The sequence below is a fragment of the Ostrea edulis genome, chromosome 4 (assembly GCF_947568905.1).
Source record: "Ostrea edulis chromosome 4, xbOstEdul1.1, whole genome shotgun sequence".
NCBI classification, from domain to species: domain Eukaryota; kingdom Metazoa; phylum Mollusca; class Bivalvia; order Ostreida; family Ostreidae; genus Ostrea; species Ostrea edulis.
Genome location: NC_079167.1, coordinates 27,551,373 through 27,578,835, shown reverse-complemented (window position 1 = coordinate 27,578,835; position 27,463 = coordinate 27,551,373). Strand labels below are relative to the sequence as shown.

The window sequence follows — 27,463 nt, the reverse complement described above, 5'->3', positions numbered from 1 at the left end:
TTACGACAAGCAATTTCATCATTTTATCTAAGTTAAACTCATTTAGACTTGGGATTTCATAACGCCACAGTATTATACAAACTACTTGGACAGCACTCCTGTATGTGTAGATTCTCTCTCTCTCTCTCTCTCTCTCTCTCTCTCTCTCTCTCTCTGTGTGTGTGTGTGTGTGCATATAATCCGGAAATTGATAAAAAAAAATCTACACAAGTAGTAGTATAATAAAAATATTACAAAGCCGATTGAGTATATTCGACTAGTTTTGTTGTTGTTGAATTCTTCAAGAGAATAGAAAATATGTGCGTTGAATGTCAATTTTCAGATTACCAATAAAAGGAAACACTTTTGAAAAATTAAAGAAACTAGTCGAGTATACTCAATCGGCATTTTAGTCCCCTATCGACGAAGTCTTTAGGTGTGCACCCACTCCGTCAAATCAGTTTTCCTCACTTTCTTTTCTCTCTGTTCTTGCAGATATTCATTTGATATTTTGGTAATTTGCTTTGCCATAACAAATTACAGATCAAGTTCGAATTTCGTCTCGGTCCGTTGATTTTTCACTTAGTTATGGCCCTTGGACTCAGAAAAATAACATGAGTTTTAAGTTTTTAAGACTTTTTTTGTGCTTGCAAATAATCATTTGATACTTGGTACATTACTTTGCCATACCAAGTTACAGATCAACTTTGAATTTCGTCTCGGTCCGTTGATTTTTCACTCATATGGAGACGTCACCAATACCGGTGAAGGACTTCAAATTTAGGCTTACGCTCGGAGTTACGGTTACGCCCATTGAGCAGTGAGGGTTCTTTAGCGTGCCACACCTAGCTGTCATATCCGAAGACCCGTGACATTCACACCTGATGCCGAGTGTTTGGCGATGGAACTGTCACAACCTGTTTTAATGACCTAGGTCTGTTGCGGCCAGGGTTCGAACCCCAACCTTCCGCATGAGGGGCGAACGCTCTACCTCTAGATCACCGCATAGAAAAAAATTGTCATGATTTTTTTCTGTAGATAAGAGTACTAACTACACTCATTAAACTTCTAGCATAATGATACACCAATACAGCTAAATTTCTTCATGATCGCCTACATTTCACAGTGCATTGACCTGATTCATTGAATATATCTTTTTTTTTTTTTTTTTTTTTTTTTTTCATCTTTCTTTTCCCTGTGTTCTCAGATATTCATTTGATAATTAGTATATCGCTTTGCCAAAAAAAAGTTGCAGATCAAGTCTGTCCGTTTGTTTTTTTTACTTTGTTATGGCCCTTGGACTTAGAAAAATAGCATGATCGCTAAATGAGATGGGGGGGGGGGGGGGGGGGGGGGGCACCCAATAATTTGCATTATGAAATGACAATTTATGGTCATGGTCAATGTTTTAACGCTGAAAATTAACCTGAAGAAAATTGTGTGTACTTTTTAAAGGTTCTATTTCTTTATTTCTATAACTACAAATGAAATCGATAATTAGAGAATATTTAATTTCGTAATATTCTTCCAAATAATGAAAAAAAGAGTGTAGAAAGGGAGATAATTCTTTTTGCCACGTTTGATAGCCCAGAGCGCATGACTAAAACAGTCAAACTTCCGGTTCAGGAAATGGACTCGTCAAACAGATAGAGACTCAACGAAATACCAGTTTAGGGTGGTGTAACGTGTACAACTTAGTTTTTAACCCTACTATTGATTGTTTATGTAGATGAGAGAAAAAATTCAGTATTTGAAATTTATTATAATTTTAAAATGCTGAAATCAAAGAGAAATTGAGAATAATAGTGGGGAATATGGCGGATCAACATTCTCGTTACAACAGCAGTCCAAACGGACCGCAGACTTCAAATCCGTACGCACAAACGATGCCATCTGGCCACCTTGGTAAGCATATATTGATTTCAGGTGGAAATGGGAATCAGTTAGTTATACCGTTTGAACTGTATGTTCTTATTTGGACACGATCTGTTGTTGACATATCGAAATTGACGTTCGCAAGAACACGTTGCAGGCATTTAAAAGAAGGATAAAAAAAAAGCCTATACATTGAAGAATTTGACAATTTTCACCCAGATGGAATGTAACTCATACAGAGATTGAATGAAACGGGAATACATTATTATTTTTTATTTTGTTAACTATAAATAGGCCTATAATCTTTGATGATTTGTTAATGACTATATAGGCTTAGTTAGTTTGAGCTATAGATATAGTGTGTAAGTGCATATTATATGCTAGTAAATTGCAGACGTGTGTATATTGGCCAAGAAAAGCTGTTAAAAATTGAATTTCTTTAATATCTGGTAAAAATTTTGTTTTGTAGGTGGAATGCAGAGCAAAAACTTGCAAGGACAGAATATGAATACATCTCAAATGAATTTTGTGGGAAATATACCAAGTACTAGGGCTCCGATGAGTTACAATGCTTCATTAAATGGACATGGAACCCCTCCTCCTGTTAATATGCCACCCATGCAGAGAATGCAACCTCCAATGGGATTGCCTGTCAATAGGTTTCAACCCCCTATGATGAATGTGTCGGCACCAACACAGACATTTATGAATGGTCCACCAAATAGACCTTTAAATGCAAATTCATCTCTAAATTCTAGTGTGGCTCAACCTTCTCTTTCATCATCTGGAAATTTTCCCATTGGTATTTCATCTGCACCAGTTCCTGGGATGCCTGGTTCAATTTCAAATAATGCAGTGAACACTTTTAATGCTGGTCAGACCTTTTCTCATTCAAATAGCCCGATTCCTCCTAGTCTATCTACTCAACCACCAGGCAGTGTGTCAGAACAAAGAACATCATCACAGCAGAGAACGGACACACCACCAACAGGTTACATTTTCTAAATTAAATCTTTTGCTGCAACTGTATTTTAGTTATTGCATTCATTTATACCAATAATGCATGCATTACAAAGAAAGAAGCATGGCTATGTATACAATATAAGAATTTGAAACTGCACATGCATGATATGGTGTTGCCAAACTTTGATTATGCTCTGAGGAGTCCTTGCAAGCTTTTTAAGCTCTGACAATGTTTGTGACTTTTCTAGAGGGAGGTCTACCAGTACCTTTTCATGGACAAGGTCAATATTCTCACCAAGTGGGCATGTCACTTACTCCTGGATTAACACCTAACAATTCAGGTATACCTTGCTTAACATAGAGAGGTATTTTATTAACAGCATAATTTCCCAATTTTTTAATAGTTCTAATTAGTTATTTCACTTTATTTTGAAAATGTAACTCCCCTCCCCCTCTTTAACTGTCCATGAAATTCACGAAGTATTTGTCAGCATTTCTTACAGTATTTATGTGTTGCCTTTCATTTGATTGTCAATGTATACAAAGGTTTGCTTTTTTTTTTTGGTGGCTTTATACTTTTGTTGAAGTATGTGCATTCTGTATACTCTTAATTTATTTCTAATGAATTCTAATGCAATACTTTAATGTAGTATATACATGTTTATCACATTAAATATTGATCTTTATGATGTAGGGCTGTATACATGGTATATTGGCCATATTTTTCTGGTAGGATATGATTTTTATATTAGCAATACACAATAGGGCTTGATCATTATATAGATTATTGATATAAATCGGTATTTTAAACTATTTTTGAGTGATGTGATAACCAATACAGCGAGCCCTGTATCATTCAATATATTAAGAGTTCTTATTAACCCTTTCTAACAGCAAGATTTCGTAAACGAGATAACAAATAAAATAACTGAAAATATGTACAAATGAACTATCTAAATGTCATACCAATGCAAACATATCAAAAGTTGTCGCAGGGCTCAAAATAATTGATAATTCGATGATGTGGGGTCAGTAAATTATAGATTTGTACAAGTGCTTTGTAAAGAGCATGTGCACTTGAGACTAGTTAATTTAAATACTTATGCTTATCAAAAAATCAAAATTCCTCAGCAATCGGGCTTGTAAATATTAGATGTGTGTGCATCCAGGATTTTATAGCATGCAAAATAATTTCTTTATTTCTTTTGTGTTAAGTTGTATTATGAAGTATCACAATGCAGATTCATAAATTCACAAATGTTTCTAAGAACGAGTTGTCTTTAGCGGAGTATATAATATACTATCTGCAATCCTCGGATGATTGCTCTGCACTTCACACAAAGGTACTAGCCACTGAAGGAGTTCCAAACAGTTTTTAGCATGAGCTGTCTGATTTTCATAATCTTGTGACACTACACTTCCAAAATGACAAAAATGAAGATGACGTCGACTATTTTTTATTAGATTTTAAGTGAAAAACATGGATAAGAATAGTAAGATTAAGATGATTTTTAAGCTCACTGTTTATACTAGTTTGAATAAACAAACTATTAGGCCTGATCATGAAAATGTTTCATTATTATTATTGATTAATTATAGAATTTGGGTCAGTCATTTTCATATCTACTGGTGCAAAGGGACAGTAACAGTTATCAATTGAAGTTGATTGCCCAAGTGATCAGTGAATAAAAATAATTACATGTATATCTAGCCCTGGTACTGTGGTCTCAGTTTTCAAAAATTAGCTTGGAAAAAACCCTGATGTGTAACATTTGTAGAACAGTTCGCAATTTCTGGTAGTACAGCTGATTTAGCAACACATTTGTGATGACACCATGATGCTAAGGCCAAGTAAAATTAATTAGTAGATTATCATTCCCGCCCACCCCTCGAAAATCGTCCCGCCCCGATTTTTTTTTATTTTTCAAAATTACGATTTCTGGATATTTTTATGTCCGGTCCGGTATCGTAAACGTACTTTGTTTCACTTTGCCTTTTAGAAACCCAAATACACATGTAATTATGATTTATAAAGCCTTTTCTCAATGAGAGAAGGCATTTTTGAGGTCAAGAATACCATGGCGAAAAATAAAAAATAAAATCCTCCCACCCACCCCATTTTTTTGTGAAGTTTGAATGATAATCTACTAATTAATTTTAATTGGCCTAACTGTCAGAAAATCTTTTGATATCAATGAATGTTAAGGATCAAAGTCGGGTGCGATTTGCAGTAAACAATTTTTGTAAGAATAAATTCGAACAAATATATGAACAAAGAAAGGAATTTATGATTCATCCGTGAATATTAATCTTGAGAAAAATTAAATTTCACTGTTGCTCACTCGGGCTCAGAGTGAGTTTCAGTACAACAGGAGATATTGTATCACAGATAGGGCTTATCTAAAGCCAGAGGGAGTGGATGCCTTTGTGTGGATAAAAGAAAATAAATAACAAACGCAGTCAAGCACAATTGTCTTTTGAAATAAATTAATTCAAGTTAACAATATGATATGAATCAAAACAAAAAACAAAAAGGTGAAGCTTTTTTTGTGTAATTATCTAGTTATTTTGATTCACAAAATTAAGCGAAAACGTAATTGTATTTTCAATACAATATAATTGTGATATTACATATTGTTTCTCAGTATTGCAATATGTATCGCATCGAACCTTTCCAAAAGATCCTCAGCATTAATATACAAGATATTGGATTTATTTCACGCATTAACATTTTCCACTCAAAGATTTTTACGATTTTTTTTTATTTTGGCATAACATTATTATCTTTGATATCCCATAGCACAATTATCAAACTGAATAATCAGTATTGAAATTTAGGTGTTCTTAAACATTTCTAGTGTAGACCTCTTAAAGTAGCCATAACATTGTCTTCTTTTCGAATTTTTTTTTTACATTACCAGTATTTCAAACTTATCAGTACAAAGAACTTTTTGATGCTAATATTAATATGATAATTATGAAATACTCATCAAAAAACAGTTTGTAAATTAATGATAAAAATGTTTGCTACTGTGTTCTACTGGAATATTTGAAATGTGCTTTTTTCTGTAGATTTATAGTCTTTTCATTTTGCAGCTCTCTAATGAACAAAAATAATCTGATATATGTGTAACATGTTCTTAAGTGATTGATGATGGTCTTATGATTTACAGAGCCTACATCCAGGAAGTCATCGCGAGCCCCGTCTCCAATAGAGACGCAGTCGTATGATGCATTAGAAGGAGGGGATTTCTCTAACATTCAAAGTAAGCAAGGGATTCGGTACAAGATAATCCCAATAGAGAAAAAAAAAATAATTTTAACATCTAAGTTTTTTTTAATCATTATAACTTTAAAACTAAAGTTGTGTATAATGTTTCACTGAGTCACTCAGGAGACCTAATGTTATCTATTCCCATCTGTCAGCATCCATCTCCAACTTTTGAAACATTTTACATTTCAAGAACTGCACAGCCAAATTTCACAGAAAACTGTGTAGTATCTTGGGGGTTTTTGTAGGATTTTGTGAAGACAAGTCCTGAATTGATGGTTTGAAAAGTTTGAGTCCCAGAAAGTGTTGATAAATCCCCGTAAGTCCTGTCAGAAAGTGTTAATAAATCCCCGTAAGTCCTGTCAGAAAGTGTTGATAAATCCCTGTAAGTCCTGTCAGAAAGATCCATACAGACATTTCATGTATCAGTACAGTTTTGCTGATTAATCATGTTTAATGATCATTGATTAATCATGTTTAATGATCATTGATTAATCATGTTTAATGATCATTGATTAATCATGTTTAATGATCATTGATTAATTGATTAATCAATGCTCAAATTATGTAAAATCACATGCAATGAACTTCCTCTTTTTGAAATCCCTTTAAGGATCTGAAGAAGAAATTTTTGATTTTATTATGTGTAGTGTTCATCCCACCCTTGTAGAAGTGACCATGAGAGAGATGGTTTTAGAACTGTAACACACTGTGCAATCATTTCAGAATTAAATTGATATGTATACAAATCTACTTAAATCAGACACAGCATTAACAAGTATTATACATCAGTAGTCAATGGTCTTGTAATAAATTCCTCTATGTGTAGCATCACTCACAAATTTTAACCATGAACGACAAGCCAAAAATAACCAGCAAAATTATGATAGCAGTACTAGCAGTCATTGATAATATTGACTAACATAAACTACTTGTTCAACAATCATAGCAGAAGTTTCTTAAACAGTTGAGCTTCTGCTCTCATCGTTTTGGTTCAGCAAAGTGTGATGGAAGTGAGACTATTCTTCATGAATTCCTTGCATGCTATAATTAGAACCACGGTGACTAATTATTCAAATGCTAAGCTGATTTTCATAGTAAGATTTGCTTGAGTTCAGCAGCGTAAGTAGTCCAACTGAGCTAACAGCTCAATTGAGCTGTTTTTGATTGTAATTTGTCTGTTGTCTGTCTGTTATTAGTCTGTAAAGTTTTTTAATTGTTTACTTCTCTAGAACCACAAGGCTAGTTTAAACAAACTTGATGGAAGGAAATTTAAATTTATTAAATGAAGGACCACACCTTTTCCAAAGGGAGATAATTAAGAGTTAGTATAAGTAGATGGGGTGTTTTTCAAGAACCAATATTCTAACTTGCATAGAAGCTTCCTTATATAATGAGGGTTCAAATGAAGTGAAACAGAGCAGGTCAACAATGAGTATAAGTATAACACAGGACCACAATGTAAACTAGTCATTTGTACTAATTGTGCCATCCTGTCCAAATAAAGAATTTATTATTATTACAAGATTATATATAGGAAAGTTCTGTAAAAATCATCTTAACAACCACAGGGGTACTGTATGTCAAATTCATATGCAAGAGTTATCATGTAGTGTATAACCCAGTGTGTTCACACCATGGCCTCAAACCACTGCAGGGTCCCAATAGGGATTCAAAATATTACAGAGGAATATATAGGAAAATTCTCAAAAAATCTCCTCTAGAACCACATGGGTGATATAAATCTAATAAATATATGAAAATATGTTCATGTAGGGTAAATTCAAGTTGGTTCACACCATAAATGTCAGAGTCTTGGCAGTGTCTCAAGAGATGTTATAAATTTTCCATATGAATATATATAGGAAAATTCTTTGAAAATCTTCTAAAGAACCACAAGGGTATAAATGTTATTCAAGCAGTCCCTTGTGTAGTATAGTTTCATGCCTATTAATCCCGGACTGGTGGAGTCAAAGGGGACTACTGATTTGTACCCTTTCTTTTACAACTTGGTTTTCCTGACTTTTTTTCCATCATGCTTTGATATAGAAAGCTGAAATTTGGCATGTAGTTTACATGCAATATTTCTAATTTAAGTTCTCCATTGAGTGATAGTCCTGTGACCAGTAGGGTCCATGGGCCTCTGGTTGATTTGTACAAATATTTGCAGTTTTAGAATTAAAATGAAAGGAAAATTAGAAACTGGTATGTATACTAAATTTGGGAGTGTGATATATTTTCCATAATAGATCAGAGTTTCCCAGGATCAGGAGAAACAAGACAGAATCCACAGAACCAAGTCCCCCCTGTAGCAAATCATGCATTCAGCCAAGGAAACCCCAACAGGGGTTCACCACTTACCACTGGGAATCCTTCAACCGCCATTGGGGGTCCTCCCTCTACACCCAGATCAAACCCTGCAGAACAAGGTGGTGCATTTACTTCTTACCAAAGCAAACCTGGACCCCAGGGTCCAATGATAAGACCACATGGAATGTCCCAAATGGGAAATCCCCAAAGAATGGGGGCACCTTCTGTATCATATGCTGGTCAACCACCAAGACAGCCTCAAGCAGGAGTTGGTCAACAAGGAATAGGGGCACCAGGAAGTAATATGCAGCCAACAGGTCCCCAAAGAACTACCAGTGCACCAAGTCCATTTTCAGCTCCACAGCCAATGGGAATCCCTCCTGCATCTATGGGTGGTTATGTACCACCATCTTCATTTGGTGGTCAGCAACCTCCAAGGGGTATGCTACCTACACCAGTGCAAGGCTCATTTCCCCCCACATCATCAAGTGGTCAGCAGCCACCAGTTGGTGGCCCTCCATTGTCAGTAGCAGGAGGAATGTACAACAATCCAGGTCCTCCGTCAGGTCCCGCAGGTGTGCCACCACCCAGAGCTCCCATGTCCTCACCACCTGGGATGCCACCTATGCCAAGACCTGGGCCACCAACAGGTGGACCGCCTGCAATGCCAGGTTTGTACCAGCAACCAGGTATGTTACCGGTGTCGTCAAGTGCACCACCAACATCTTATGGGACAACTCAGATGCCTCCAGCAGGGTTTCCCCCTCAGACACAACCAGGGCAAATTGGCAGTACTCCATCTCGACCAAAGTACCCACAAATGGTATGTCATTATTTTTACCTTTGAATGTTTTGGTGATGTTTTAAATTGTTTAAAGTTTAACTTTTTTGTCTTTCTATGTTAATTTTCATAAGAATCAAGGAAGAAACAGAAGCCATAATGAACTATTAAGTGAACAAATATCCACAGTAATTCTAATTGTTGTATACACAGTACCTTGCTGTTGAAAACTTTAAGTAGTGTTCTCACTGGTGTGTCTGTGCTTTTCTAGCCTACATCACCTCCTACAACATGGCAACCAAGCCAAAACCCTCCCCAGTTTTCTCAGCCAGGTGGTTATCAACCTAACGCACAGCCTGGGTCCTTTCCCCCAAGTCAGTTTGGGTCAAACCAAGCTGGGTCAGGACAGGGAGGAATGCCTCCTGCAGCACCAGGAGGTTTCCCTATGACCTCTCAGCCGGGCAGTCTTAGTGCCAGTTTTAATTCTATGTCATTACAGGTAAGAACTCTCCAACTCTGAAAATCTGTATGTTGATGGATTTCCTGTATGTTGGGTAATTTTGGTATCAAACATAGTGAGTAGATTTTTCTGAAAAGAAAGTAGTTTGAAATTGTAGCACTTTAATTTTGTTGTTGCAATTTCATTTAGCATGTATATCATTTATATGAATAGAAATTGTGGTACTTCTAATTTTGATGAATTTTCCTGATCCACCAAAAATTTTCAGCATTTCCAGTGCACCAAAATTATCCAATATACATTATGCTTTAAATAAATAAACTTGAATATTAAAGGGACTCATGATTTTCACTCAAATTTCATTTTTACTTTTAATGATAAAATCTATTGTCTAATGTGTTTAAAAGGTTATACATTATCACAGAAGCTCATTTTAGAGAGTTAATTATTATTATTAGAATGAAGATGCTTTAAATCACAAAATCACTGGTTTGTTTGTTTACACAAGAAGACTTGAGTCTTTGTTTACATAACACCAAGTTAAGGCTAGAATATTGCTCTTATCCTTGCATTTAGAAGGTAAAAATTTTGGCTGTCAGCATTAAATGAGTTATATTTTTAATGTTTAACATCAAAAATGAAAACAATTTTTTTTTCAAAATACATGAACCAGTCCTTTTAATTGTGAAGATTGCAACCCTAATCATTTTGAGTGTTGATTGATTCTTTTCAGGACAGAGTAGTGAACTTATTGAACGAGAAGAACCTCCTTCCACCGGAGGGTATGGAAGTGGTGAAACCAAGATTAAATAACGAGTACAAAAAGGTCAACTGTCAGGCAGAGTAAGTCGATATATTCAAGATTTTATAATTTGTAAACAAATGATACTAAATTTGTTTAAAATGCTTAATCATTTTGCCTATATACAAAACAATGAGAAAAATTGTAATTGGTACCCTTCAAAAGTAAAATTGTGGAGATTCTCAAACTATAAAAAACAAAATACAGTTTTAAAGAAGTACGCTGTAAATGAAACTTTCACTCTCTATACTACATGATATGCTTCAAGTTAATCTTTCATTTTTTTTTTTTATTTATTTATTTATTTTTTTTTTTTTATTTTTTACATGTGTATGCTCTTCTGATATCAGATAACAATAAAATTGTGGAGGTCAAGTATTTAGTGAAAGAAAACAAAGGGCAAATGTTCTTTTTCATTCATCTGTCATATGAGATTGATCAAAACAAAAAGTAGTTAGTTGTCAAATGTTATGCAAGTCGCATTATTATAAGTACATGTACATCTGGAAGTTCTTGTGTAAATATGTATTTTTGCAAGATTAGTTCAAAGTTCTGTAGATTTTGGGTATCATTACTTTTCCCAGTAGAATTTTCTGCTTTCATATTACATGTGGTTTGTGAAATCGTTGTGTTGTTTTAGTGGTTTGTGAAATCTTTGAGTTGTTTTTAGTGGTTTGTCAAATCTTTGTGTTGTTTTAGTGGTTTGTCAAATCTTTGTGTTGTTTTAGTGGTTTGTCAAATCTTTGTGTTGTTTTAGTGGTTTGTTCAATCTTTGTGTTGTTTTAGTGGTTTGTTCAATCTTTGTGTTGTTTTAGTGGTTTGTTCAATCTTAGTGTTGTTTTAGTGGTTTGTTAAATCTTTGTGTTGTTTTAGTGGTTTGTTAAATCTTTGTGTTAATTTAGTGGTTTGTTAAATCTTAGTGTTATTTTAATGGTTTGTTAAATCTTTGTGTTGTTTTAGTAAATTTCTTGTTGTTTATTTCAGTGTATTCCGATGCACACTAACTGCCATACCTCAGACTTCTAGCTTACTGAACAAAGCCAGGCTGCCTTTGGGAATATTAATTCACCCATTCAAAGATTTATCAGTAAGTAGGATTTATTGTGACATTAAACTTCAAAGTTCATTACAATTATACATTTATATTCATGTACTGTATGGAGTTTGTTTTACCCAATAAATCTTGGTTGCCATCTACCCTGTAGAGCAAAGAGGAGGTAATGATTTTGTGTTTTACCTGTGTACTGGACACCTGTCTGCTGAATTGCATGCTGTCCTTTTTGGTTTATACAAAATCCAAAGCTGTCTGAAAAACTGTAACACGATGGTTATACTTCACCATTGCAAACCAGTGGCTTTGGGTTTCCTGTACTGTAATGGGATATGGCTTAATGCTAGGACATTATATTGTCATGGACAGTTGTAGTGATATGGAATTTACAACAGATAGACTGTAACCAATATAGAGCTAAATTATAATCCAAGAAATATCTGTATTTGTTTGAATGTAATTCTGTAGTCTTAGTGTTTTTCACTCAGTTAAATATATTTACTCTCTTGTTTTAATATGGCGTCACAGTCACATGATTGCCTGCATTGTATTTGCACCCCATGTCTTATTCACGCTGTATTCCAAATCCAAGAAAATTTGATTCATTGTGAAACTTAGTCCTTTTGATATTGTGTATAAATTTGTGTTTAGAAGACTTAACGCTCTGTCATTCTAGCAACTTCCTGTGATCCAGTCCAGCGTGATAGTCCGTTGTCGTTCGTGTAGGACTTACATAAATCCATTTGTTTTCTTTGTGGATTCGCGACGATGGAAGTGTAACCTTTGTTACAGAGTTAATGAATGTAAGTATCATTGGTTAGGAACACAGCATTTCATGCCTCTCTTTTGACAGTATGGTATGGGTTTTCTGTTCATCCATCTGTGTGTCTGGGTCATATAATCTGTGAAGCATAGGACTATTAAACCTGGTCAGCTGATGGGGGGATGTTGTTACCCCTAAACCCAAAATGATTTGATGTGGCTTCAATCTGGAAATTGATGGCTATATATATTCAAATTGTGCCCAGATCATATCTTGAGCGCTGTGAAGTCTAGCACCATCAAACTTGGTTATTTGATGCAAATGTAGGTCACTGTATCCTCATTTTGAAATGTTTTGGCAACAAATTCAAGTTGTATCTGAATCATATCTGGAGCACTGTTAGTCTTAGGACCATCAAACTTGGTCAGTCATGCATCTTGGACAAATCATGTTGTGACACAAAAGTAGGCCACTGTGGCTTCATTTTGGAATTCTATGGCTATACATAATCAAAATGTGTTCGGATATACATGTATGTTGCACACTGAAAGGCTTAGTTCTATCAAACCTGGTGTGCTGATGGATCTTGAACATAGATATCCATCATGTACATGTAATTCCAGACAGGCATATCATGTAACCTTGTGGTGTACTTTATTGTTGGATTGTTTTGTGATTTGTTAATAAAAGGAATGTATACAATGCATGTGTAATACAAAGTACATGTACTGAAAAAAATAACTGTTACAGTGAATTACCCAAAAGGAAAGATTTCAATGGATTTCTGTTTAGGATTTATATATTTAAAACAAATCCAGAATAGGATTTTATAGTACTTAAATCGCTCTGATGCTTGTAAGCCTGAATAGCTCAGTCAGTAGCACACTTGTATCTTAATTGTAAGGTCCAAAGATGGATCTTTGCTTAGTGCATTGAAAAAAATTTCATTCTGTGCAACTATTTCTGCTTAGTACCATTACCTTTTGAATGCCATGTCAAAATAGAGGGGCAATGAAGCTACAGACTATTACAGGACTCATTATAATTTGAATACCTCCTTGCTTTCAGTACCAGATGAGTTTTCTTATGATCCGGTCACTAAAACTTACGGCGAACCTCAGAGAAGACCTGAGATTAAATCATCAACCATAGAATTCATAGCGCCATCGGATTACATGGTAACTATTCCTAATATACATCAACATGTTCTACTACTGTAAATGTAGAGCTGCCAACCCTCACTATTTTGGCGTAAGGCTTACAATTTTAGGGCCGAAAATACGCCTTATGATTTCACTATATACATGTATCTTCCGATTTTTGCTTATTTGACATTTCGAAATTTTTAGAGCTGTCCGTCATTGGTTTTTTACTTTTATAAGAAACAAGCCATAGTCGTTACTATGTTTGTTTGCATAGTCTATATATATACAAAATCTCGATCATTTTAATGCTTTGAAATAAACAATATGGCAGCTGCTACTAAGCGTAAGGCATGTGTTGATGGAAATAACAACAATACTCCCCCAAAGAAGAAAACCTAATAGAGCCAGTAATTCAAAGAACAACATGCAAGTACACTGTAAATATCTATTCGTTTCAAAGTCAGAAAGGGGGAGTTTGTATGATAAGTGTACAATCTGTTTGATAAACTTCAACATTTTTCACGGCGGGGAAAATGACATTAAAAAACTTGCCATAATAAGTGACACAGTAACTGTAAAATTATATAATATACTAATGTAACAAGGTTTTATACACAAGTTTTAGAAAATAAAATCAATAAAAGATATATTTGACCTTCTGCAGTTGTAAAATGCATAACAATTAGTATGTCTAAATTCATTAAATTTGGATTTGAAATATGCCTAAAATTGCTCAGATTATATCTTTATTCATAAAAGTACACCCGCCTTACTATTTTCCATTTCATAATATTGTCAGCTCTGGATCATGTAGGGCAAGTTTGTTTTTTTGCATGATTAATTAAAGACCTGTTGTAATATTTTAAGGAAGAAAGTAAAATGAATAGCATGAATGGGTATGACAAACATTCTTTGATTGTACTGCACCACCTTAAGCTAGCTAATGGCATACACTGTATACTGGTGACAATATTCCTAGACAAGAGTGCACAGACAGGGATTTTTTCACCATTGACAGTTTATATTTATGATATAGCTTGTGCTCATGGTGTAAATGCACACCATATCCTTTTATATCAGATAATAGGTTGATATATGTATGTTTGACAACATTCTGATGAGGTGTTTTTCAAAGGCTTATTTACATGTAGGTACAGGATAAAATACTGATTTGGATTATTATTTCATAATAATTTAATTCGGGTTAGGATTCTATTTTGATTATATTGACTAATAGTCTCCTAACGACAAAGTCAAATGGGACTACTAGTTTGCACTCAAACTCTCCGTGTATATTTGTCATTCAGTCACAGCTGAGTTTTCCCAGACTTTTTTTCATTGTGCTTTAATTTAGGAAGCTGAAATTTAAGTAATGTAAGTTAAAGTTTTCGTCACAGTTTACTGATTTTTGCGAGATTTATGAGACTTTGTGCTGATTATAGTTTTCTGTATTTTTTTCCACTATGTTTTTGATTTAGAATCTGAAATTTAATATGTGGTTAATTGTACCTAATGAGTAGATACAGATCAAGTTTCAATCTGAAATTTGATATGTGGTTAATTGTACCTAATGAGTAGATACAGATCAAGTTTCACATTTGTCACAATTGATTTATTTGAACATAAATTGTAAGAATTAAGTTCATGATTGACTGAACATCTTTAAATATTTGTGCGCTGTCTAGTTCTTAGTATTTTTTAAAAATATTATGTGAGATCCACAAAACTTAGTCTTTCTGACAAAATTAGAAAATAAATTTTTTTCTACTCTTTTTTTTTTTTATTATTATATATTAACTTTTAAGGTAATTCTACCCTTCTAGAATTATAGGTTCAATTTTATATTTGATTGTTGATTCTTCAAATAATACATCTTAGTAACAAATAATGATAAAATGAATATGTTGCGATATTAATAAAACGTTTATCAATTAGCACACATCAGAAAATTGCAATTTTCCTTAAACAGCATTATCAAAATTTCACAAGAACTGGTTAAAATGATATGATAGTATTCATTAAAAAAATATACAAAATGTTTGTGAAAAATAAAGAAAATCTATCACATACTGGACTTGATAAAGGATTCTATGAAAACAGAGTTATTGCTCTTGGATTCAATATTTTGAAATGTAATTGATTATTCATGTATAACTTGCACTTTTGAAATATTTTATGGTTAACAAGATTTTTTACACTAACTATTGAAAAAGACTCCAACAAAATTTATGTTACTATCAAACATAAATCTTGATAAATCATTGCCTTTGGGAAATCTTATGATGTCACAGGAGGGTGGAACTATGTTTATGTAAGATTATTCGAGAGCAAGATTAATATAAGCCTTTTTTGTTTCTCAATTTTCTAATGCATAGTTTGTAAACATGAATATCAATTTCTGAATAAAATATTGTTAAAACTAAGATTATTCATGCAGAAAATTATGTGAACGATTTGACTTGGGGCTGGTGGGTGACATGTAATATGCAATACTTGAAGATTGATTGTTGACTTTCTGTTGAGATTTTTGCTTCAATAATTGGTCACTTTTGATCGGAATTATTTATCTTTTTCAGCTGCGTCCTCCCCAGCCATCAGTCTATCTCTTTCTTCTGGACGTCTCCTTTAATGCTGTGGAAACTGGTAAATAATGAATGTACTTTAATATACTTACGTAGTCTTATAAGACATCTTCCATGGAAATTTAAACTATGATGTTTATTACAGGGTACCTGAGTATTTTCTGTCAGCTGTTGCTGGAGGAAATGGACAAGTTGCCAGGAGACTCCCGGACCCAGATTGGCTTTCTTGCGTATGATAAGGCATTACACTTCTTTAACCTTGCAGAGGGACTTTCCCAACCACAGATGTTAACAGTATCAGATATAGACGGTATGTTTTACCTGAATGATAAATTGATTTATTATTGAATATCTGCAGTATATAAAGTGTAACTGCAATTTTAAACAATATCTTAGTCACTTCATGACAATTCATCACAGATATGAACATCTTGGTGTTGGATTTATTGATAAGTAATATGAACATCTTGGTAATGGATTTATTGATCAGTAATATGAACATCTTGGTAATGGATTTATTGATCAGTAATATGAACATCTTGGTGTTGGATTTATTGATAAGTAATATGAACATCTTGGTAATGGATTTATTGATCAGTAATATGAACATCTTGGTGTTGGATTTATTGATAAGTAATATGAACATCTTGGTAATGGATTTATTGATCAGTAATATGAACATCTTGGTAATGGATTTATTGATCAGTAATATGAACATCTTGGTGTTGGATTTATTGATCAGTAATATGTCCACTTCTCTTACAGATATTTTCCTTCCTTGTCCTGATAATCTTCTAGTCAATTTACAAGAGAGCAAGGATCTGGTAATGGATTTGTTGAATCAAATTCCATCTTTGTTTGAGGGAAACCTTGAGACAGGAAGTGCTCTTGGTGCTGCATTGCTGGCTGCACATAAGCTCGTGGTAAGATTTCAGTGACATTTTTCAATATGATAAATAAATGTTGACAGTGATTTATAGTTGCCAATGGTTTTCCTTGTTAAATTTTTTTTGTATCTTAGATATATATTGATATCAGTTCATTCTTCTGCCTATCCTTTGTAGAGCCCAGTTGGGGGTCGAGTTACAGTCATGCAAACAGTGTTGCCGACCGCTGGACCGGGTTCTCTCCAGTCCAGAGAGGACCCCAGTCTGAGGTCAGGGAAGGTAAGAGTTAAACCCATTTATACTGTCTATATATGCAATGCAGTAATTTATTATTTCTTTATACTTTAAGATTATTACAGTCTATGTTCAGAAGGATAATTGTGACATTTGATGAACTGTATGATTTCAGAATGTTGCAAATCTTGGTCCAGCAATAGATTTTTACAAGAAATTGGCACTGGATTGCTCAGCCCAACAAGTAGCAGTTGATTTGTTCATGTTGAATGGACAGTACGCTGATATTGCAAGTATATGTAAGTTGTTCAATAGAATTATTCTGAAATGCATATTGTAGGTCTCACTAATTCAGTCTCATCTTTGATGTTAATGGTTTACATCTGAGACCTGGAACTAGACTGTATTGAGATAAAGCTTTGACAATTAATCAAAAAAACCTGTACATGCTGCCCCTTTTGCCTAGTGCATGTATTAATGTAGTGAATGCAAATTTCTTTTTCAGCCTGTATATCTAAATATTCTGGTGGGTCTGTCTATCATTACCCATCATTCCATGCAGCTAAAAATCCATCATTATCAGAGAAATATGAAGCAGATCTGAGAAGGTACCTGACGAGAAAGGTCGGATTTGAAGCGGTGATGAGAATCAGATGTACCAAAGGTATAGTGAGCTAGGGGGGTTCTTTTCTGTGTTAGAAATACCTGAATCCTAATATGAAAATGATATTGTATGAAGGTTATGGTTCCTGCATGTTTATTACAGGTTTAAGCATCCACACTTTCCATGGAAACTTCTTTGTGCGTTCCACTGACCTGCTGTCACTACCCAACGTCAACCCAGATGCTGGGTTTGGAATGCAGATGTCCATAGAAGATTCTTTAGTTGACACAAATACAGTTTGTTTCCAAGCAGCATTACTTTACACATCTAGTAAAGGTAAATACATGTACTAGGTTTTATTCATCTGTATTTATAATCAAGTACTATGTTGTTGCTTAAATACCTCTGTATTAGGTCCATTGGGCATACTTTGTTAACTGGATATGAACTATTTTTGTCAGTCTCTTTGCAAGGTGTGTTAACATTTGAATATTTTCAACTTACACTCAAATACTAATATGCCAATTTTAAATGCACATGATGAATTTCATGGCTATTGCCTTTTTGTGAGGTGAGAGGAGGTACCAAACCCTTCAAAATGATGAACTCTCTAAGTATTTTAATCTCTGTATAGGTCACAGTGCAGTAATAGACATTAGAGACTTTTACTTGACACCAAAATGTGCTCATCTTCATGCACTGTAGTGACCCTGAATGAAGGTCATTTGGTCAAGATCAAGGTCACTAGTAAAATAAGAATTATTTGCCAGGCTTTAGCTTTGTAATGGAGAGACATTAGAAGAATCATACTTCACACAAAAGTTGCTAATGAACTGACATTTGAATGAAGGACATTTGGTCAAGGTCTGTAGCATTAAAAAGGTTCAGGCCACAACTCTTATCAGGTGACAGCGAAGGCTCATGTACTGTGTGAATTGATATTTTGTGTATGGCATAAGCGATGATTATGGCCTTGGATTAATGTCCATTAGTCAAAGTAAATGTGTTAGAAATATTTGTTTTAGGCCATTACTTTATAATGCATAATTTCGCACCAATGTTGCTTATGACTTTTTGTCCAAGATCTAGGTCACCGATTAGAGGGTTAGAAATATTTTTTCAAGGCATTATTTTGTATTGGAGAAACTTGTGAAGGAATGGTCATGTTGATTGCAAAATCTGAAGCCATTCTTTTAATTCTGAGTTTGAAAGATATTTTCATTGCAGCAACAACACACAACCCAGTTGCACGACGGTTAGTTAACTTTAACAGTTAACTTCCCATTAACTCTTACACTTTGATAGTGTTAACTAGACATTAACTTAAATCATCTTCATGCAACTGGTCCCTGTATTCTGACATCAGTTTATTGTGTTTTGAGAGTCAGGTGACTGTTATAGTTTATGGGCCTCATGTGGTGTTTGCCTCCTAGATAAATATCCTTATTCCTTGTAGGTGAGCGTAGGATAAGAGTCCACACTCTGTGCCTACCAGTGACAAATCAGCTGTCTGAAATCTACGCTGGAGCTGATCAGCAGGCTATAGCAGGGCTTCTGGCAAAAATGGGTAAGAAAATGGCCATTTTATGTGTTTGCAGACTTAAGTCAGAATCCTACATACATTTATTTTTGTTCATCAAAAGTCTTGTTAATCATTAGATTGTTGCCAATTGACAAGTATTTTCTAAGAAATTGATGAAAAATATTTATGTGAATCCAACATACATGTATGCAAAATTGCTTAAAATACACATAATATAAAAATTAAATGTAAAATAACCAAATTTACGGTATATTTTGATGACATTTTGGCAATCCTATTGCCAATTATTGATTAAGATTTAGATGTTGTAGTATTTATTATCACAAATTTTAGTTATCTCCGAGTGTAAAAAGAAAAACCACTTTTACACTAATACCATAGTGCAGCTCTAATAGTGTTAATGTAGGTGTGCTGTGTACAGGGAGAGTTCACCCATATAACATGTAAAATGATTTTCCTCACTTTAAAATTTGCCATTTAGGACATAAAGGGCAAAGAAAAATCATGGGCAAAATTATCCCTGTTTGAAGAAGTTTAGGTCCTACATGTGTGTTAAATTTTTAATGCTGGGGGAGGAGGATGCTGATATTAATGACCCATGAATACTCCTTTTTGAATATGTGTGGGTTTAGGTGTATGTAAATTTCTTGTTAACAGCTGTGGACAGAAGTGTGACCTCCTCCTTGTCTGATGCCAGGGATGCCCTGATTAATGCTGCAATGGATTCTGTAGCATCATTTGGAAGCACCATTCCTCCAGCTCAGAGGATAGGAAGTCTGCCAATCAGTTACACTCTCAGAATGTTGCCAGTTTTTATCCTGGCCCTTCTTAAATCTGTAAGTTACTTGTACGAAAATTGTTCAAAAATTGCATAGACAAGCGACATATTTAGGGTTTGTTGGGAATTTTTTTAAAGCAACTCATGTAATATAGATTAATTTTCACACTTCCAATTCCTTAAAGTTGATAACAGTTAATGAAATATTTATTCTACTGCTGTTTAATATGACCTTACTGTCACAATGTCTGCTTTATATACATGCAAGTATCAACATCACAAATTTCATTAGCATCATTTAACCCCTTTACAACAGACACAGAGTCTGTGTTACCGACTTCACTTTGCAAATAAATCTTCTCCATTTTTGATTAAATTTCCCCACTTTCAGTCTTGTCGTATACTATGATATATTTACATTTCAAATGTTGTTGCCACGACATTTTAACACAGTAACAAATAATTTTTTTGATGTATCATCGTTAAGTTTACAAAAACTGCTATGTTTTTCATACATTATATATATATAACTTTGTCAAGTTGGCCAAGTCTTACTTTTAATTGTTGATATTTTACAGAAAGCTTTTCGAGTGGGCACCAACACACCCCTTGATGAGCGCGTGTTTGCCATGCAGCAGTTCAAGAGCTTGCCCGTGGGACAGCTGCTGAAGACTGTTTATCCTGCCCTGTATCCTCTTCATGGCATCGAAAACTATGTAAGATTACTGAGGTTTTACAATGTACGATATACTGTCGAATCTATTAGTTTTGTAAGGTTCAATTTCTGTGGCTTCACAAAACAATAGGTGTCTTGATTATGGTAGTGTAATGAAGAAAGTTTTATCCTTTGTAATATTTTTTTTCATGCTGAATTTGGTGACCTTGGGAATTGGTTACACAGGTTATGACATGTACAAAATGATTGCAATATACTTACGAGGTTTCCTTTTACGATTGACAGAATACAGAGAAGAGAGGAGACATGCTTGTGCCCCAGCCACCTTTACTTCACTTGTCGTCTTCTAACATTGATCGCACAGGTGTCTATTTGATGGACACTCTGGACACTATTTATCTGTATATTGGCAGTGCTGCTCCTCAGAATTTTATACAGGAAGTGTTTGATGTACCAGACTTCATGTCCATTCCGGATGGCATGGTAAGGAAGAAGTCTTTGCAAAACAACACAAATACTTTGTAAAATAACCATTTATACATTTAAACAGTATTTTTTCATTCGAAAGATGACGTTTCTTTAGTGTATTCGTACTGAACTAATGTGCAATTTATATCGCAGATTGACTTACCAGAGCTAGAAAATGAAAGGTCCGACCTAATGAGAAATTTTATCACGGACCTGTTGGAGAGCAGACCAGGAGGGGCCTGTTTCTGTGTTATCAGGTATATACTTGTAATTGCAAAATCACTATTTTCTATCCTTCCACTTCTGTTCATATCGACCATCCAGCTGCAATTCTTTCATTCTAAATTATTCTTCTCCAAGGTTGCAATATATTTATTAATTTCAACTTCTTCAGAGATGACAGTAAAAGACGTCTACAGTTCTTTGAACGCATGGTTGAGGACAGAACAGAATCGTCCATGTCACAGTACGAGTTTTTGCAACATATATTGAAACAGATTAAGAGTTGATGTTTACCCACAGAGGACATTCAGCCAAAATGTGTCGTGTTGATGTGATTAAAAATTACACACAGAAGTAACACTTAAGTGTACATGTGACTATTTACTTCCTGTGTCAAAGGTCATGTACTATACCACTACCAAGTAGTATAACTGTGATGGTATAAATAATAGCTGTATTTTTTGTCATAAAAATGCATTGTTCATCGATTTATTAGTTTTTTTTTTAATGTGCATTCATGTATTTTTGAGCTTGAATAAGCTTTTGTTGGATTGGAAATAATCACTGAAAAATAAAAGGAAAGTATGGCGAGTATAAAATTTTGTTGATGCAGTTTGTCTTTCAACTGGTAAGAAATCTATGTAGTTTAGTTGTTGTCGTCCATTAAGGTTGAATGTTTGATGTAGCGAGTTGCAGGTTGTTTCCAGCTAAGACAAGGTAAAGTGAAAATGCACACAGTAAAAGTACAATACTTATTCTTGGATGTATCTAGTCTTGTAATGTGCAAGAAAAATAAGTGCTTGTTGAAAACTTCATTCCATGCAAAAATTCAGTTGCTGTTCATAGCATTGCTATCTTCAGTTTGGACATAACCCTAGATATTGTTTATATAGTAGTATTTATTGATCAGAATATGTAAAAAATCAAGTAAATTCATGACACTTGTCCAAGTGAAAGAAATTTCTTTCATTGCTTATGTATGCATGTGTTTTGAAGTTATTCCTGTTTAAGCTCTGTATAGTTATAAAGAATGCTGCAGTTCACTGAATACTCTTCTTTCTAAACTTGTGTACATTGAACGTTTTTGAGTATCTCAAATTCTATAGATTTCATGACTGCTTTTATTTCAAAATACATAGCGATGGATTTTACCAAGCAACTGGTAGGACAAAGCATACACTGAATCTAATGAGATGATACAGTGCCATTAATGGAAGCTGATCTGTAAGGCTCGTGTAAAAAGGAGTGTTGAGAGTGTATCATTGGTGCTTTTTCATGTGTATCGATTACCCCACATTGTTGATGGTCCATTTGCTTTTATGATTGGCGGAGATCTCTTTCTCAACATTGTAAATAAGTAACCTGTATACGAAAATGCAATGAGTGTCATGTAATTTTTTAGGAGAGAGTAAATCTAATATGAAACCCGAATAAAATGTTTTTAAAAGTTTTTAATTGTTTAGATGCTTTATTCTTCCATATTTGACAACACAAATCGAGGTTGATTCCATCTTCGTTTATGCATTCTCTGTTTCAATTGCAGCATTGATCTGTTGCTTGTACTGGATAGGAACAACTTGCAGAAACTGAATATAAACAGTATTCCCAAGGTCATGTAGAGAAAATGAGAAATGCTTTGTCATTTATATTTTTAAGAAAAGAGAATTTAATGATTTTGTACTTCTTTAGGAAGTGGACCAAGTTGATATCTATACCTTTTCAATAAGATGAATACATTGATCGTGAAGCAGGTTCACAAGAGATTTTGCTTTCTGCTCCTTTAAGAACAGAGTCAAAGTCATCATCAATTCCAATGATTCTGTCAAGATTCTTCTACCAACTTTTTCACATAAAATCTGAAATTGTAGAGATTTTTACCTGGTTGATTTAGGTTCTACAAGGTGAAAATTTCAGATGTACAAGGCATAATAGAGAGCAATTGCAGTTTCGAAATGAAAGATTGGATATCAAGTCATCTGCACTCACAAAATTTAGCATGTCAAAGGTTGTAGATATAGACATTGCATCATCTTCTGTCATCTGAACCATGACTTCCAACATAGCTGTATTCCATGGATGAGTGAGTAGTTCATGATCTGGGTAAACAAGTAAGTGTAATGCAATATAAAAATGTTTCTAAAACGTGCACACCCCCCCCCCCCCCCCCCCCCCCCCCTGTGCAAAAATTGGAAAGGGTTATACATATGCATCATTTAATTGATAGTAGTGCCAAAACTATTCAAGATATTGATTTTCTCTGTTCTGAGTAGATTGACCCTTGGACCACTTAATCAATAGGGGTTATCTACTCCATAGGATGTACTAGTGTATCAAGTTGGTGTTAATGAAGCAAATGATTCTTAAAATTTAAGAGACAATATATTTCATTCAGTTTGACCCTTGGCCTTTGACCATGTGAACCCAAATTTAATAAGGGTAATTTTACTCCTTATGTAGTCTAGTGTACCAAGTTTGATGCCCGTCAAACAAAGGGTTCTTAGATATTGAGCAGATTGATTGACTGAATGTTGTTTAACGTCCCTCTCTAGAATATTTCACTCATATGGAGACATCACCATTGCCGGTGAAGGACTGCAAAATTTAGGCCTATGCTCAGCGCTTATGGCCTCGGTTTTTGCGGTCTCATCCAAAGGACCACCCCCATTTAGTTGCCTCTTATGACAAGCAAGGGGTACTGAGGACCTATTCTAACCCGGATCCCCATGGAACAATATTGAGCAGACAATAACTTCCTATGTCCAGAGTAGATTTACCATGTAACCTTAAAATTAATACAGGTCATCTACTCCTTAGGATGTACTAAGTTAGATGTCTGTCAAGCAAAGGGTTCTCAAGATTTTGAGCAGAGTATCTTCTGTGTTTTGAATGGGGGCATAATGATGGTCATGTCTGGACCAACTTAACCATTACTTAATTACTTACACAATTCGAGATCAACTGTGGAGAGATAAGCCACCAATGCTTGGAGACAGTAGAGAGCAACTTGTTTAGTCTTCACACATTCCTGTAAAGTTATTTTAACATCAATCATTTGCATTTACAAATGTTTTATCCATTACATTTCTATGATGCTTGTTTATTGTATGACGCAAAGATGACCTTTCAACTTGACATACAAATCTATACACATACACACACAAACATATAAATAAATAACTTTGACTAGTAAACTTGATTATGCAGAAATTACGTCATGCTTTCATGCTCCCCATAATACAAACAACCTAGACTTCAATGAATAGGATTGTAAGATAAACTTAAGGTAGCTCATAACATCAAGATATACACATTTTAGGACACTAAATCACAATATGGCGATTCAAATGTTTTGTGAAATTACTTGTATCGATCGATTTGTTGTATATCTACGTAGTTCAGTGGATAAGGTATCGGGTCATTGACCCACAGATTCCGAGTTCAAATCCGCCAGTGTCTTCTGTGTTATTTATTGAAATACATTTTTGAAAATCGTATTTTTTCTCCATAATTGTATTTTCTTTTTCTACATATGTACTTATTACATATCATATCTTTCATGATTAAATCATTTTGTGCTGACTTGATAGAGTTCATCAAGGTGCACTGAGCCACCTTAAAGCTCAATTTCATCATGGTTGTAGTACATGTACACACCTGCACCATAAACTGTTGTAGGTAACAAAACAGGCAGGTGATGTCTGCAGATACCAGAGGGCAATTGAAATCAGAGGTGCATCTTCCTACAGTAGTGTATTTGATGACACTACTGACAAATTTATACTGGAAGGAAGTAGCCAAAAACTGAAGGTAACACTGCTGCATGATGGGAGAACTGGCCTTCAGCCTCTTTTCCAAGGGAAACAATGTTACCTTCATCTTTACAAATGAAGGTGGTGTTGCCTGCAAAGAGAAACGAGTGTAACAAAAGAGAGATGAAATATCAAAACTAAGCACTGAATTAGATTAGAAACAAGTGCAACTGAAAGAAAGATAGAATATGAAAACTAAGTACTGAATTAGATTAGAAACAAGTGCAAATGAAAGAGAGATGAAATATCAAAACCAAGTACTGAATTAGATTAGAAACAAGTGCAACTGAAAGAGAGATGAAATATGAAAACTAAGTACTGAATTAGATTAGAAACAAGTGCAACTGAAAGAGAGATGAAATATGAAAACTAAGCACTGAATTAGATTAGAAACAAGTGCAACTGAAAGAGAGATGAAATATCAAAACTAAGCACTGAATTAGATTAGAAACAAGTGCAACTGAAAGAAAGATAGAATATGAAAACTAAGTACTGAATTAGATTAGAAACAAGTGCAACTGAAAGAGAGATAGAATATGAAAACTAAGTACTGAATTAGATTAGAAACAAGTGCAACTAAAAGAGAGATAGAATATCAAAACTAAGCACTGAATTAGATTAGAAACAAGTGCAACTGAAAGAGAGATGAAATATCAAAACTAAGTACTGAATTAGATTAGAAACAAGTGCAACTGAAAGAGAGATGAAATATCAAAACTAAGCACTGAATTAGATTAGAAACAAGTGCAACTGAAAGAAAGATAGAATATGAAAACTAAGTACTGAATTAGATTAGAAACAAGTGTAACTGAAAGAGAGATGAAATATCAAAACTAAGCACTGAATTAGATCAGAAACAAGTGCAACTGAAAGAGAGATAGAATATCAAAACTAAGCACTGAATTAGATTAGAAACAAGTGCAACTGAAAGAGAGATGAAATATCAAAACTAAGCACTGAATTAGATTAGAAACAAGTGCAACTGAAAGAAAGATAGAATATGAAAACTAAGTACTGAATTAGATTAGAAACAAGTGCAACTGAAAGAGAGATAGAATTTGAAAACTAAGTACTGAATTAGATTAGAAACAAGTGCAACTGAAAGAGAGATAGAATTTGAAAACTAAGTACTGAATTAGATTAGAAACAAGTGCAACTAAAAGAGAGATAGAATATCAAAACTAAGCACTGAATTAGATTAGAAACAAGTGCAACTGAAAGAGAGATGAAATATCAAAACTAAGCACTGAATTAGATTAGAAACAAGTGCAACTGAAAGAGAGATGAAATATCAAAACTAAGCACTGAATTAGATTAGAAACAAGTGCAACTGAAAGAAAGATAGAATATGAAAACTAAGTACTGAATTAGATTAGAAACAAGTGCAAATGAAAGAGAGATGAAATATCAAAACCAAGTACTGAATTAGATTAGAAACAAGTGCAACTGAAAGAGAGATGAAATATCAAAACTAAGTACTGAATTAGATTAGAAACAAGTGCAACTGAAAGAGAGATGAAATATGAAAACTAAGCACTGAATTAGATTAGAAACAAGTGCAACTGAAAGAGAGATGAAATATCAAAACTAAGCACTGAATTAGATTAGAAACAAGTGCAACTGAAAGAAAGATAGAATATGAAAACTAAGTACTGAATTAGATTAGAAACAAGTGCAACTAAAAGAGAGATAGAATATCAAAACTAAGCACTGAATTAGATTAGAAACAAGTGCAACTGAAAGAAAGATAGAATATGAAAACTAAGTACTGAATTAGATTAGAAACAAGTGCAAATGAAAGAGAGATGAAATATCAAAACCAAGTACTGAATTAGATTAGAAACAAGTGCAACTGAAAGAGAGATGAAATATGAAAACTAAGTACTGAATTAGATTAGAAACAAGTGCAACTGAAAGAGAGATGAAATATGAAAACTAAGCACTGAATTAGTTTAGAAACAAGTGCAACTGAAAGAGAGATGAAATATCAAAACTAAGCACTGAATTCGATTAGAAACAAGTGCAACTGAAAGAAAGATAGAATATGAAAACTAAGTACTGAATTAGATTAGAAACAAGTGCAACTGAAAGAGAGATAGAATATCAAAACTAAGCACTGAATTAGATTAGAAACAAGTGCAACTGAAAGAGAGATGAAATATCAAAACTAAGCACTGAATTAGATCAGAAACAAGTGCAACTGAAAGAGAGATGAAATATCAAAACTAAGCACTGAATTAGATTAGAAACAAGTGCAACT

At 34.1% G+C, this 27,463-nt stretch overlaps 2 protein-coding genes across 4 annotated transcripts in view; one reads left to right on the top strand and one right to left on the bottom strand.

The window, feature by feature from the left end:
• The first annotated feature begins 1,584 nt into the window (after window positions 1-1,584).
• Window positions 1,585-22,844, top strand: LOC125672424 (protein transport protein Sec24A-like). Of its 3 annotated transcripts, none has more exons than XM_048908674.2 (23): window positions 1,585-1,884; window positions 2,324-2,845; window positions 3,066-3,158; window positions 5,991-6,083; window positions 8,338-9,221; window positions 9,451-9,678; window positions 10,373-10,482; window positions 11,426-11,528; window positions 12,169-12,295; window positions 13,324-13,433; window positions 15,977-16,043; window positions 16,128-16,292; window positions 16,748-16,905; window positions 17,047-17,148; window positions 17,279-17,402; window positions 17,609-17,767; window positions 17,870-18,043; window positions 19,164-19,274; window positions 19,908-20,086; window positions 20,607-20,744; window positions 20,990-21,187; window positions 21,326-21,429; window positions 21,567-22,844. In XM_048908674.2, the coding sequence occupies exons 1-23, from the start codon at window positions 1,794-1,796 to the stop codon at window positions 21,679-21,681; spliced, it is 4,155 nt and encodes a 1,384-aa protein (XP_048764631.2). In that variant the 5' UTR covers window positions 1,585-1,793; the 3' UTR covers window positions 21,682-22,844. The 3 variants fall into 3 exon arrangements, with proteins under 3 accessions (XP_048764631.2, XP_048764632.2, XP_048764633.2); XM_048908676.2 differs by lacking the exon at window positions 1,585-1,884 and adding an exon at window positions 2,077-2,216; XM_048908675.2 differs by lacking the exon at window positions 3,066-3,158.
• A 7-nt stretch (window positions 22,845-22,851) lies between these two features.
• Window positions 22,852-27,463, bottom strand: part of LOC125668937 (meiosis inhibitor protein 1-like) — a 26,127-nt gene continuing 21,515 nt past the window's right edge. Inside the window, exons 24-28 of the mRNA XM_048903373.2 lie at window positions 25,049-25,294; window positions 24,338-24,419; window positions 23,381-23,490; window positions 23,110-23,250; window positions 22,852-22,980 (exon numbers count right to left, since the gene is read on the bottom strand). Coding sequence (XP_048759330.2) covers window positions 22,912-22,980; window positions 23,110-23,250; window positions 23,381-23,490; window positions 24,338-24,419; window positions 25,049-25,294 — 648 coding nt within the window. The 3' untranslated portion in view covers window positions 22,852-22,911. The remainder of the gene's footprint in view (window positions 22,981-23,109; window positions 23,251-23,380; window positions 23,491-24,337; window positions 24,420-25,048; window positions 25,295-27,463) is intronic.

Excerpts from the sequence above, each read along its gene's own strand:
- LOC125672424 (XM_048908674.2), top strand. The coding sequence starts at position 1,794 with ATGGCGGATCAACATTCTCGTTACAACAGCAGTCCAAACGGACCGCAG. Across the intron at positions 9,222-9,450 it reads GACCAAAGTACCCACAAATG|CCTACATCACCTCCTACAAC; the intron begins GTATGTCATTAT and ends GTGCTTTTCTAG. Across the intron at positions 17,403-17,608 it reads CGCTGATATTGCAAGTATAT|CCTGTATATCTAAATATTCT; the intron begins GTAAGTTGTTCA and ends TTTCTTTTTCAG.